Source organism: Artemia sp. Qi Xiang Cuo, chromosome 20 (assembly GCF_049724085.1).
Source record: "Artemia sp. Qi Xiang Cuo chromosome 20, ASM4972408v1, whole genome shotgun sequence".
Lineage (NCBI taxonomy): Eukaryota > Metazoa > Arthropoda > Branchiopoda > Anostraca > Artemiidae > Artemia > Artemia sp. Qi Xiang Cuo.
The window spans coordinates 8652717-8666065 of record NC_142813.1 but is presented as its reverse complement, the minus strand read 5'-3'; the positions used below and the strand labels follow the sequence as shown (position 1 = coordinate 8666065).

Below are 13349 nucleotides of genomic sequence, written 5' to 3'. Positions count from 1 at the left end.
GCGATCTGCCAGCGATGAATCTATCTTTCGCTTTTTTGTATTCGCTGGTAAAGCGATCTCCCAGCTGACCTATCTGCCAGCTGACCTATCTGACAGCTGACCTATCTGACCTATCTGCCAGCCGACCTATCTGACCTATCTGCCAGCTGACCTATCTGACCTAACTGCAAGCTGACCTATGAATCAGCTGACCTTCTCTTCCACCCACCAAAGTAACTGTTTCAAATACCTTTATGGTAGACTGGAATAAATAAAGACGTTTTTTTTTACATTCCTCTCTTTTTCTTTACCATTTTGATGGTGAAAAAGCTAGCTTATTTGAGTAAAAAAAAACTTCTGCATTATCTTCGCTATCCTTCATTGCCTTCCATGCATGCACTCGGATTTTTTTTTTGTGGACTTACACAATTCAATATAAAGAGAAAAATAGAGTAAAACTGAAAATTAATGTAGGTGAACTTAGAAATGTGAAAAAATTGTTCAATATCTATGTAACAAAATACTTCATAAAACAAAGGTTTCTTGCGATTCAAAAAAAAAAAAAAAAAAAGCAGCACTGGTTTTGATTTTTAAAACTACTGAAATATCTTTTTTTCAATCAATAGCTTTTAAGAAAAAATACTTTTATAAATTGAACCTTATTATTATACTTTATTTCTCATTGCGTTTCATAACAATATTTTTTCAATGAGTATTTAATAGCAGAGATGGAGCAAAAAAGTTTCAGAAAGGGACTTCAGTTTTGAGATAGGCGAGGTTAAATTAATAATAAAAAAAAGGAAAAAAATTCGGGGAATAGACTTTCCCATGGATTATTTTTCAAAAAAAAGGGCAATTTTTTGACAAACAACGTTTCCGTTCAGACACTCAAATTTTTTAAATTTCAGAAATATTTGGCAGGTATCGTTCTAGATGATAATCAGTTAAATGTGCTTTACAACAGAACAGAAAATATCTAGTCACAGAGAAAAATAAGAGATGAAATTTGTTGCCGGCAGAGTCAAGGGGGGGGGTACATGAGCCTCCCAACTATTTTCACTGAAAATGCCCTTTTCTTGTATTTTTTGTAGAAAAAAACTATCCCCTCCTCCCTAGATTTAAAAATATATATTTTGTCCCTACTCCCTTAATTTTTGCAAATTGACGCCACAATTTGTTCCTTGGGAAACCCCAAAAGCTCAAAACGAACTGTTATAGAAAAGAAAGAATTCAAAGAGACAAGGCTTATGCTCTTTTCTTCGGCAAGTGTTGCCTGGCGAATCATTTTCCTTTAATTACTTTTACCCAGTAAACAAGGATCAAATAAAAGTCTTTAAAAAACAGAAGTTTTTGCATAGAAAAAAGAAAAATCGCAAAAAAAAAGGATCAAAATTGTTAATAAAAAAGTCGCAAACAGAAGAATCAAAATTGTTAACAGAAAAATCGCAAAAAGAAGGATCAAAATTGTTAATAGAAAAATCGCAAAAAGAAGGATCAAAATTGTTAATAGAAAAATCGCAAAAAGAAGGATCAAAATTGTTAATAAAAAAATCGCAAAAGTAGAAAAAAGCAGTATGTAAAAGAGGCGAACAATGAAAAGAGATGGGCCTCACACCCCATTTTATAAAGGTATGAAGTTCACCCATTTTCAGTTTTGTGTCTTGCAACTTTTAAATCTAAGCAGTAACGTCGGTGTTTCCTGCATCTGATTTCCTGCTATAAAAAAAATTAACAAAAATCAGGTAGACAGGAGAGGGAGCTTTAAATTAGCTACTAAATTTCTACAATCGTTTGGTATCTTTTCATTATTTCATTTTCCAATTACGCCCTTTATCTAGATGACTTAAAATTGTTTTGTAAGATGAGTTTTAACGTATATTTTTTAACTCTATAATTCTTAAAGCAACACTTATCCACTGATTAAAACTAAAAAGAAAATTGAACTTATTGCACCTGATTATCTGACATTAGCAACTCGAAGTAGCTTATATTAGATTGAATTTACTACTCAAAGAAGATGAAATTTACAGTACCTGATCATCAAAGTATAATCAACTACGGAACAAGTACTGACAAAACCTATCCTCTCCACACAAAAAGTGACCCTTTGTATATCTATGCGAACCTGGCAACTAAAAACCGTAGTTACAAAATTCATCCCGGTCACTCGTCGCCTGAATCACGCTCTAGCATAATTTATTGGCTCGGAGCAAAGTATTTTAGCTCGGAGCGATTAAGTAGTACAGCACTTTGCGTCTAGAGGCATTGAGGTACGCGGGGTCACTTTTGGAGAGTTTTGTCAGTACTTGTTCCGTAGGTGATTATACTTTGCTGATCATCTAGCTTTAGCAAATCGAAATAGCCTGAATTTAATACTCGAAGTAGATTGAATTTACAGTACCTGACCATCTAACTTAAGAAACTGTATAAGTAACTTGAATCAGATTGAATTCAGTACTCGAAGTAGATTGAATTGACATTACCTGATCATCTAACTTTAAAAAATTGATTTAGTTTGAATTAGACTGTATTGACTACTCGAAGTAGAGTGAATTTATGGTACCTAATCATCTAACTTTAGCAACTAAAAGTGGCTTCAATAAGACTGACTTTATAACTCGAAGTTGATTGAGAGTACCTGACCATCTAACTTTAATAACTCGAAGTAGCTTTAATAAGATTGAACTTACTACTCGCAGTAGATCGAATTTACAGTACCTGATCATCTAACTTTAGAAACTCGAAGTAGCTTCCAACAGCCTGTCGATAGTAACCAAAGACTCGATTCCTTGCTCCTTCCCAAATATTGAAAACCGCCTCAAGGATATTTGGATTGGCCTTGAAACTCTCAAATGAAGATAATTTTCTCTGAATATAATCAGATGACAGAACATAGCTTTTATAATCCGATGCGTGCGGCTTGGATAGAACTTGGAGTATCTAAAACGATTATAAAAAAAAATATATAAAAACAATTACTACCGTTACTTGCAATTACTTACCGTTGAACAGAATAGTCTCGCTTCATTACAAATTTCAAATTGTTGATCCAGAGTTTCCTGTTAGACGAATTGCTAGATCACAATAATCGAGCTAGAACTGAGCTATGTCGCAACTACATCAAGGAATTAAACTTTATTAAAAATTTAAAATTGTCGATCCAGAGGTTGCTGTTGCTAGACGAGTTACTAAATCGCAATGATTGAGCTAGATCGAGCAATAATCGAGCTCTATCGCAACTAGATCACGGAATTAAACGTATCACGAATTTAAAATTGTGGATCCAGAGGTTGCTGTTGCTAGACGAATTGCTAAATCACAATGATTGAGCTGGATCGAGCAAAGATCGAGCTCTATCGCAACTAGACCAAGGAATTAAACGTTATTACAAATTTAAAATTGTGGATCCAGAGGTTGCTTTGCTAGACGAAGTCCTAAATCGCAATGATTGAGCTGGATCGAGCAATGATCAAGCTCTATCGCAACAAGATCGAGGAATTTAACGTTATTACAAATCTAAAATTGTGGATCCAGAGGTTGCTTTGCTAGACGAATTCCTAAATCGCAATGATTGAGCTGGATCGAGCAATGATCGAGCTCTATCGCAACAAGATCAAGGAATTTAACGTTATTAAAAATTTAAAATTGTGGATCCAGAGGTTGCTGTTGCAAGACGAATTGCTAAATCACAATGATAGAGCTGAATCGAGCTATGATCGAGCTCTATCGCAACTAGATCAAGAAATTAAACGTTATTACAAATTTAAAATTGTGGATCCAGAGGTTGCTTTGCTAGACGACTTGCTAAATCGCAATGATTGAGCTGGATCGAGCAATGATCTAGCTTTATGGCAACTATATCAAGGAATTAAACGTAATTAAAAATTTAAAATTGCGGATCCAGAGGTTGCTGTTGCTAGACCGAATTGCTAAATCGCAATGATTGAGCTGGATCGAGCTCTATCCCAACTAGATCAAATTTAACGTTATTACAAATTTAAAATTGTGGATCCAGAGGTTGCTTTGCTAGACGATTGCTAAATCGCAATGTTTGAGCTGGATCGATCAATTATCGAGCTTTATCGCAACTAGATCAAGGAATTAAACTTTATTACAAATTTAAAATTGTCGATCCAGAGGATGCTGTTGCTATACGAATTGCTAAATCGCAATGTTTGAGCTGGATCGAGCAATTATCGAGCTTCATCGCAACTAGATCAAGGAATTAAACTTTATTACAAATTTAAAATTATCGATCCAGAGGTTGCTGTTGCTAGACGAATTGCTAAATCGCAACGATTGAGCTGAATCGAGCAATGATCGAGCTCTATCGCAACTAGATCAAGGAATTAAACGTTATTAAAAATTTAAAATTGTGGATCCAGAGGTTGCTGTTGCAAGACGAATTGCTAAATCACAGTGATTGAGCTGAATCGAGCAATGATCGAGCTTTATCGCCGCTAGATCAAGGAATTGAACGTAATAAAAATATAAAATTGCGGATCCAGAGGTTGCTGTTGCTAGACGAATTGCTAAATCGCAATGATTGAGCTGGATCGAGCAATGGTCGAGCTCTATCACAACTAGATCAAGGAATTAAACCTAAGTAAAAATTTAAAATTGCGGATCCAGAGATTGCTGTTGCTAGACGAATTGCTAAATCGCAATGATTGAGCTGGATCGAGCAATGGTCGAGCTCTATCACGACTAGATCAAGGAATTAAACGTTATTACAAATTTAAAATTGTGGATCCACAGGTTGCTTTGCTAGACGAATTGCTAAATCGCAATGTTTGAAGCTGGATCGAGCAATTATCGAGCTGGATCGAGCAATTATCGAGCTTTATTGCAACTAGATCAAGGAATTAAATGTTATTACCAATTTAAAATTGTGGATCCACAGGTTGAACGAATTGCTAAATCGCAATGGTTGAGCTGGATCAAACAATGATCGAGCTCTATCGCAACAAGATCAAGGAATTTAACATTATTACAAATTTAAAATTGTGGATCCAGAGGTTGCTGTTGCAAGACGAATTGCTAAATCACAATGATTGAGCTGAATCGAGCAATGATCGAGCTTTATCGCAGCTACATCAAGAGATTAAGCGTCAAATTTAAAATTATGGATCCAGAGATTGTTTTTCTAAACGAATTGCTAAATCGCAATGATTGAGCTGGATCGAGCAATGATCGAGCTCTATCGCAACTAGATCAAGGAATGAAACGTTATTACGAATTTAAAATTGTGGATCCAGAGGTTGCTGTGGCTAGACGAATTGGTAAATCGCAATGATTGAGCTGGATCGAGCAATGATCGAGCTCTATCGCAACTTGATCAAGGAATGAAATGTTATTACTAATTTAAAATTGTGGATCCAGAGGTTGCTGTTGCTACACGAGTTGCTAAATCGCAATCATTGAGCTGGATCGAGCAATGATCGAGCTTTATCGCAACTAGATCAAGGAATTAAAAAGTTATTACAAATTTAAAATTGTGGATCCAGAGGTTGCTGTTTCTAGACGAATTGCTAGATCACAATGATCGAGCTAGATCGAGCTCTATCGCAACTAGATTAAGGAATTAACCGTTATTGCAAATTTTAAATTGTGGATTAAGAGGTTGCTGTTGCTAGAAGAATTGCTAAATCGCAATGATTGAGCTGGATCGAGCAACGATCGAGCTTTATCGCAACTAGAACAAGGAATTAACCGTTATTACAAATTTAAAATTATGTAATATTAAATAATAATATTATATTAAAATTACAAATTAATAAAAAATAATAATTATAATCATAATTAATAAAAATAATATTAAAATTACAAATTTAATATTATTACAAATTACTATGTAAACTCGGTTTTATCCTTTTCTGGATGTTTTGCCATAAAACAGATCGTGGTAACAAACTGAAAAAAAAAACGACTCGTGCTAGTAGAAACCGAAACTATAGAAAAAAGGATTTTAAATATGAATATATACACCCACCAGAAGTTCGGAGCCTGAGAAAATATATTGAAATTTCAAACAAAGGGGGTTCCCAAAAAGGAGACTGATCTTGATGAAAATCATATCATCAAATTCAGCATGCTAGAGAACCATCCTGCATAGCTTTCAAGTCGTTATCCGCAACACTGCAAAATTTTGCCGCTTTCAAGTTCTGCATTCACTCCTTTTTATCTCTTTCTGTCTTTCTCTTTCTTTCTTTTCTGTTTATAAAGTTACTTCTATAACAAAAAAATCGGGGCATTTGCGTACTTCTTATTTTCGTGTATTGCATTATTTACTTTTCAACCTCCATGGTAAAAAAGAGAAGGTCTATTTATCTATTTATTGATATATTCGGCGTTACGATAGTATTACCATTTTTTCTCTTAAATGAGAAAATCAAAAATCTACCGAGTGACACGCATTGTATGTAACCTACATACCGCATAAATCATTCAAGGTGATTAAGCTAGAACACCAATTTCAATTTTTTTTTTTTTAATACCTCAAATCCTGAACTAGATACAACTCCTCAACTTAATGTTTAACATGGTAACTGAAAAAACATTTTTTTTTTAATGTTGCTATTTTCCCTTTGAATGAGAAAACGAAAGATATGATTGATCGTGACACTTTGTATGTGTTCACCAATATTTTTCAAAAATCACGAATAAGATTGCCATAGGACACCAATTTTCAATTTTTGGCAAAAAATCGTCGAAAAACCCTTTAATTCCTCTTTTTTATTCCATCAGTGTTGCTTTGACAGAAAAAATAACTATGTACAAGTAAACAGTTGTGTTCTGCACATAAATTTTAAATTAGCTTCTGCATTTTCATCACCAGGAAGACTCACAATAAGCACTGACTTCTTTTAAATCCTTATCGTTCCGAAAGGTAAAATCAGTCGATGACGAAACTCTATCATCGATTTTTGTCTATCGTCGATCTTCTGATGTGAAAAACTCTGTTATGGAATTTTCAGACCTACTTGATATTGAAATATTGTGTTATTAAATTATTATGATATTAATAATTAATATTAAATTATTGATATTAATTTATTATAATAAATATATTGATATTAAATTATTATGAAATATTGCGCATGTTCCAAAAATCCCTATGCTGATTAAAGGTGACTGAGTGTAACCGCCAATTTTCGATTTTTGGGCTAAGAATCTTTCATTACTTTTATTTTTTGAATCCCATCTGTGTTGCTTCAACGGAAAATAAAACTATACACATAAATGATCACGCCATTGAACACAAATTTTGAAATAAATTTTAAATTAGCTTACTTCAGCATGTTCATCTCCAGGAAGACTCTCAATCTCAGCACTGACTGCTTTCACATCCTGATCATTCAGAAATGTAAAATCGGTCGATGACGAAACCCTAATTCCATGACCATAACACCAATCACCATACCTCTTCCAAGCTTTCGCGTTCTCTTGCACATCTCTGATCCCAGCCTGCAGGATCTGACCTATACAAGCATCACCTTCATCCATTTGTCCTATCAATTGAACAGTAGGAAGACCCCCAATGAGTGATGCCATGGCTTCTTGCATATATGTATTCCCTGAATTTAGTAAGTGTTTGTTGGATCCAAGCCATTTTGAGAGTTGAATTAAGGAGCTGATGTAAATGTTTTTGATGGAGGCTTCTTCTGCCTCTAGTGATGATTCTAGTCGTAGCATGTTGCTGATGCCGAAGGACAAGATATGTCGACGAAGTTCAATGCAAGTTTGGGAAAGCAATGTAACTGAGGGAACTATTTCTCCTGACCTGCAAAAGGAAAAAGAATTAAACTTTATATTTTTTGAAAGCTTTAATTTTTAGGTAGTCATTTTTTGTTTAAAATATTTTGGGTATTTTCCCTTTTATAATTAATTTTTTTAGATTCCAGATTCAAAGCCCTTGATCAGGACTCACAGGAATAAAATACAAATACTCAACATTATAAATAAGCTCTCAACTCCAAAACCATTGTGATTATATAGTATTATAGAATATGATAGCCTATATTTACAATATCATACGTAATGTCATATCATAAAAATATTATGCAGATGTCATAGCATAAAAAAACATTATAAAAATACAGTTACTTTTTAATGGATTGATACCACCAACAAAATAACAAACAATATTTTGGCCAACGAAAATTAACATTTTTTTAAATTTAATTATCTAAAACAAAATTCAATTCAGGTAAATCCCCCCCATGGATCCTCAATGGAAAGGATCTTGGTCAGTCAATGGACTAAATTTTTGACAACAAAACTGTCTTAGCCAAACTTTTATGAGTGACTAAGCTAAGAAACTATAAATTTTGATTTTTGGTTTATATTTTTTTTTTTGAGCTTTCAGAATGAGCCATATTTTTCATTCATCTTTTTGTTTTAGATTTCCCTGTTGGAAAAGGGCAATTGGTCATATCATTGAAATGTTCGCTTAGGATTTACATTAGCCGCTGTCTGCAGAAAAGTCTTTACTCAGCATGACGCGTTTTTGAATTGTACGCTTGTTTGTACTGTTACTCCTATCTATATTATGCCTTATTTCTTATATTCTTGACTAAAATTGTTTATAGGAATCTGGAACCATCGAATTTGGAACTCATCGAGTTTGTCGACTCATCAAAATGTTTACCAATGCTGTGAGTAAAGCTCAAATAACACTTTCTGCAACAACTCCCTAACCCATTTCTCACTGAATTACAAGCGCTAAATAATCAGCAGACATAGTTACAGAGGACTAGTAGCTCCTTTGGCCTTTATGGCCAAATAAAGGCCTTGATGGCCTTTATAATTGATCTTTATGGCTAAAAAGACGACTCAAATACAATTTTTTTTCATTTCCCCCTGGCAAATTTCTCCCTTAACTGGAACTTATTGAAAAGCTTCTTGAAGAAAATTTTCGTTTTTCCTTTGACTAGATGGATAATTTATCTTTATGGCTAAAAAATGGCTACAATACCATTTTTTGCAATTTCCCTGGCAATTTTCTCCCTTAATTGGACTTATTGAAGAGCTCCTTGAAGAAGTTTTCTTTTTTCTTTTTGACTAGATGGATGATCAATCTTTATAGCTAAAATGATGGCTAAAAGATACCATGTTTTTCCCATTTCCCCCGACCAATATCTCGCTTAATTGGACTTACTGAAAAGCTCCTTGAAGATAAGTTATTTATTTCTTTTTTACTAGATGGATAATGTATCTTTGTGGGTTTAAAGATGGCTAAGATACCTTTTTGTCCATTTCCCCCGGCAAATTTCTCCCTTAATTGGACTCATTGAAGAGCTCCACTAAGAAATTTTCATTATTCTTTTTGACTAGATGGATGATCTATCTTTATAGCTAAAATGATAGGTAAAAGATACCCTGATTTTCCCATTTCCCCCGACAAATTTCTCCCTTAATTGGACTTACTGAAAAGCTCCTTGAAAATAAGTTATTTATTTATTTATTTTACTACATGGATAATGTATCTTTGTTGGTTTAAAGATGGCTAAGATACCATAACCCTATTAAGAGGTATTATTGAAAGACTTTTAACGAAAATATCCATTTCTTTGAATACTTGTTAGATTTCACCCTCCTCCATGGAAAAAACGCCTCCACCTTAACTTTAACTCCGCCTTTAACGCCTCTACCTTAACTTTTGAGCCATAGAACATGATACTTCAATCAATTCACTCCACAATGACATTACTTGACTGCCCCCTTAGATGGCTAAGATTTTTTCCATTTCCCCCGGCAAATTTCTCCCTTAACTGAACTTATTTGAAAAACTCCTTGAAGGAAAGTTTCTTTTTTCCTTTGACTAGATGGATAATTTATCTTTACGGCAAAAAGGCATTTTTCTACCATTCCCACCCGGGAAATTTCTCCCTTAATCACCAATGAATCACTAAATGAATCAACAGCACTTACGGCTCTTTCACACTACGCCGCATAAAGTTTCCCTGACAATAAAAAGGATAATGTATTGAGGAATTTTTTAAGACAGTGAATTGCAGAAAAGACTACCGGCATATTTTGCATAGGCCTACCGGAATATAAGACTACCTGAATATAAAGACTACCGGAATATTTTGCATAGACCTACCGGAATATATATAAAGACTACATGAATAGTTTGCATAGACCTACCGGAATATAAGACTACCGGAATATTTTGCATAGACCTACCGGAATATAAGACTACAGGAATATAAAAACTACCGGAATAGTTTGCATGGACCTACCGGAATATAAAGACTACCGGTGTATTTTGCATAGACCTACCGGAATATAAGACTACCTGAATATAAAGACTACCGGAATATAAAGACTACCGGAATATTTTGCATAGACCTATCGGAATATAAGACTACCGGTATATAAAGACTACCGGAATATTTTGCATAGACCTACCAGAACATAAGACTACCGGAATATAAAGACAACCGGAACATTTTGCACAAACCTGCCGGAATGTAAGACTACCGGAACATAAAGACTACCGGAATACCTAATAGCCGTCTTTATCAATACAAGTAAGTAGAGTCGATATAAAATTCGATAAACGATAGAAACGGGAAAGTTGAAACCAACAATAAAACAGTCCCAACTAGCGTTGTCAACGCTTTGAGGTGATTGGTACCATATGTCTGACCAAAATAATATCACAAGATTCTATGTGGTACAAACATAGACTCTACCGCAGTTTCCATTTCAAAGACAAAAATACTAGAATAAACTGAAAAATGAGTAACGCTGTTTATCGCTCATTTTTTTCTCGGTCAAAATTTCTTTTCTTAGGCTTATATACCTAAGTACGCCATAGACGGTCAAGCAGTATGATAAAGCAATTCCGCCCATCGATTGACGTGAGCTTCAATCTATTTTTCAAGTTGTGAAGATTAATTCCCTTTAATCTTGATCAAAACTCATTTTCAATTTATTTTTTGATTGGGTTTTGAAGTGTCTGATCTGAATTATCTGTTAAATGCATTCTAACATAGACTTGGCAATTCTTTGCTTAATTTTGGCTGTCCTTAAGCGAAAAAAATTTAACAGGAAATGTCGTTGGTCTAAGGAGCGGTAAAAAATGAGAAATAGCTATATACTTTATAATTCTTTAATCAATGTTATTCTACAATTGCCGTATCTTTAAACAAATAGCATAATCTATCATTAACAAAATAAACTCGCGTTCGGACTTTCGAATTTGACATTCCGAGTTTTGAGGTGTTTCTTCCATGGCCAAGTGACTGACTCAATACTTGATCAAAATGGACATAGACGGTCAACCAACCCCATCAACCACTAGAGTCACTCAAACTTTCGACCAATCGCTGTTAATCGTTTTATTCAAGCGTAGTACAGGCTACAGACGGTCAATCACGCTCGAGTCAATCGATTGAAATAAGGTTTTAATCAAAATGATTGTAACGTTTTGTTCTGTACGTTAGGTTGTTTTGTCTGTAACACTTTTTACGTTTGCAACGTTTGGTTTTTTTGCCTGTAACGTTTTGTTCTGTACGTTAGGTTGTTTTGTCTGTAACACTTTTTACGTTTGCAACGTTTGGTTTTTTTGCCTGTAACGTTTTGTTCTGTACGTTAGGTTGTTTTGTCTGTAACACTTTTTACGTTTGCAACGTTTGGTTGTTTTGCCTGTAACGTTTTGTTTTGTATGTTTGATTGTTAAGCTGTAAAGTTTTGTACGTTCGTAACGTTTTGTTCTATACGTTAGATTGTTTTGTCTGTAACGTTTTGTTTTGTACGTTAGATTGTTTTGTCTGTAAACTTTTATACGTTTGTAACGTTTTGTTTTGTACGTTTGGTTGTTTTGATTATAACGTGGGCAGTGCCAAACAGCCTCACGCTCTATAAAGCATTCTGGGTTAAATAAGTTCATTATAACATTGCGGAAAAGTCAATTCAGCAAGCAGCAAAATGGAATTTCTGGTGAGCAATCAATAAATCTTAAAATAAATTAATAAACGTTTCCTAGAATGCATTTCACGCTTGATCAGAGCTTGAGTCTCCATATCCATAGCACTTTATTAATTTTCAAATAGTTTATTGATGATGATTGTGATGATTTTAGACTATGATCATGATGGTTTTATCTATTTATACACTAAGTTGGTGTGAGAGGACTTATTTAAGTGAGAAAGCTCATTTTTGACATAACGTAACCGAAGTAACTAGCAAAGAAAATTACGTGCGTAGGGTGAAAGGCGCTTTAATCTTTAAGAGCTTTACTTTCTTGGAGAGGAATACCAGTTTTTACTTTGGCTACATTAAAGTGCCACTTTCTGTCTCAGTTCCTTTACCCATTTCTCACTTAATAAAATAAGTGAATAAATGACTGGCTTACAAATAGAGAATTTTAGTTCCTTGTTATTATTATACACGATTATTTAATTATTAATTGAATCAATGCTATACTTATTTAAATTAATAACCAATAGACCTACTCGTAGATGACTTTCGTTCTTTGAAGAAGAATATCAGCTTTCCTTGGGCTAAATCACAGTAAAGGTAATATACAGTAGCGAAAAGTCCTATACTCCCCATTGAAAATTTTTGACACAGATCTAAAACCACAGAAGATTCATGACCCCGCCTTCGCGTACGCTCAATGAAAAATGTTTCCGACGGAAAACCAAGTAGCACCTAAATCTATGGCTCTGACGTTTATGCTCAGAGTCTAATCACACACTATGAAGTGTGCGTCATGTCTGGAAAAAAATTCGCTATTGGTATGTACTTACACTGTGGGCTAGATGAACAATTGGCCATCAATGCTATGAGCAAAGCCAAAGAGTCAGTTTCTGCCAGAGTTCTCTGACCCATTCGTAACTTAATTAAACAATCAAAAGACCTACTCATTGAGGATTATGGTTCCCTGAAAAAAGGATATTAGCTTTTCTTTGGCTAGATCGACAATTGGCCATCAATGCTACGAGCAAAGCTGAGGTGCCACTTTCTGCCACACTTCTCTGACCCATCCCTCACTTAATTAAATAAATAATAAATTAGTAAGCCTACTCATTGACAGCTTTAAGTCGTTGAAGAATATGATCTTTTCTTTGGCTAGATGGACAATGGCCCATCAATGTTATGAGCAAAACTTAACTGCCACAGTTCTTTGACTTGATTTAAACTTAATTAAATAATTGACTAATCAATCAATTTGCTCATAGACTACATTAGTTCCTTGAAGAAAAATATCTGCTTTCCTTTGGTTAGATGGACAATTATCCACCAATGTTATGAGTAAAGCTAAAGTGCCGCTTTCGGCCACAGTTCTCTGGCCAATTGGTCCCTTAATTAAATACATGAATAATCAATAAACTAATTCACTGAGGGCTTTAGTC

At 34.4% G+C, this 13349-nt stretch overlaps 1 protein-coding gene across 1 annotated transcript in view; it reads right to left on the bottom strand.

The window, feature by feature from the left end:
- The window catches only part of nonC (serine/threonine-protein kinase Smg1), a 331176-nt gene that overhangs the window by 243682 nt on the left and 74145 nt on the right, over positions 1-13349 (bottom strand). The window contains exons 13-14 of the mRNA XM_089106498.1: positions 7273-7762; positions 2698-2919 (exon numbers count right to left, since the gene is read on the bottom strand). Of these exons, the coding sequence (XP_088962624.1) occupies positions 2698-2919; positions 7273-7762 (712 nt within the window). The remainder of the gene's footprint in view (positions 1-2697; positions 2920-7272; positions 7763-13349) is intronic.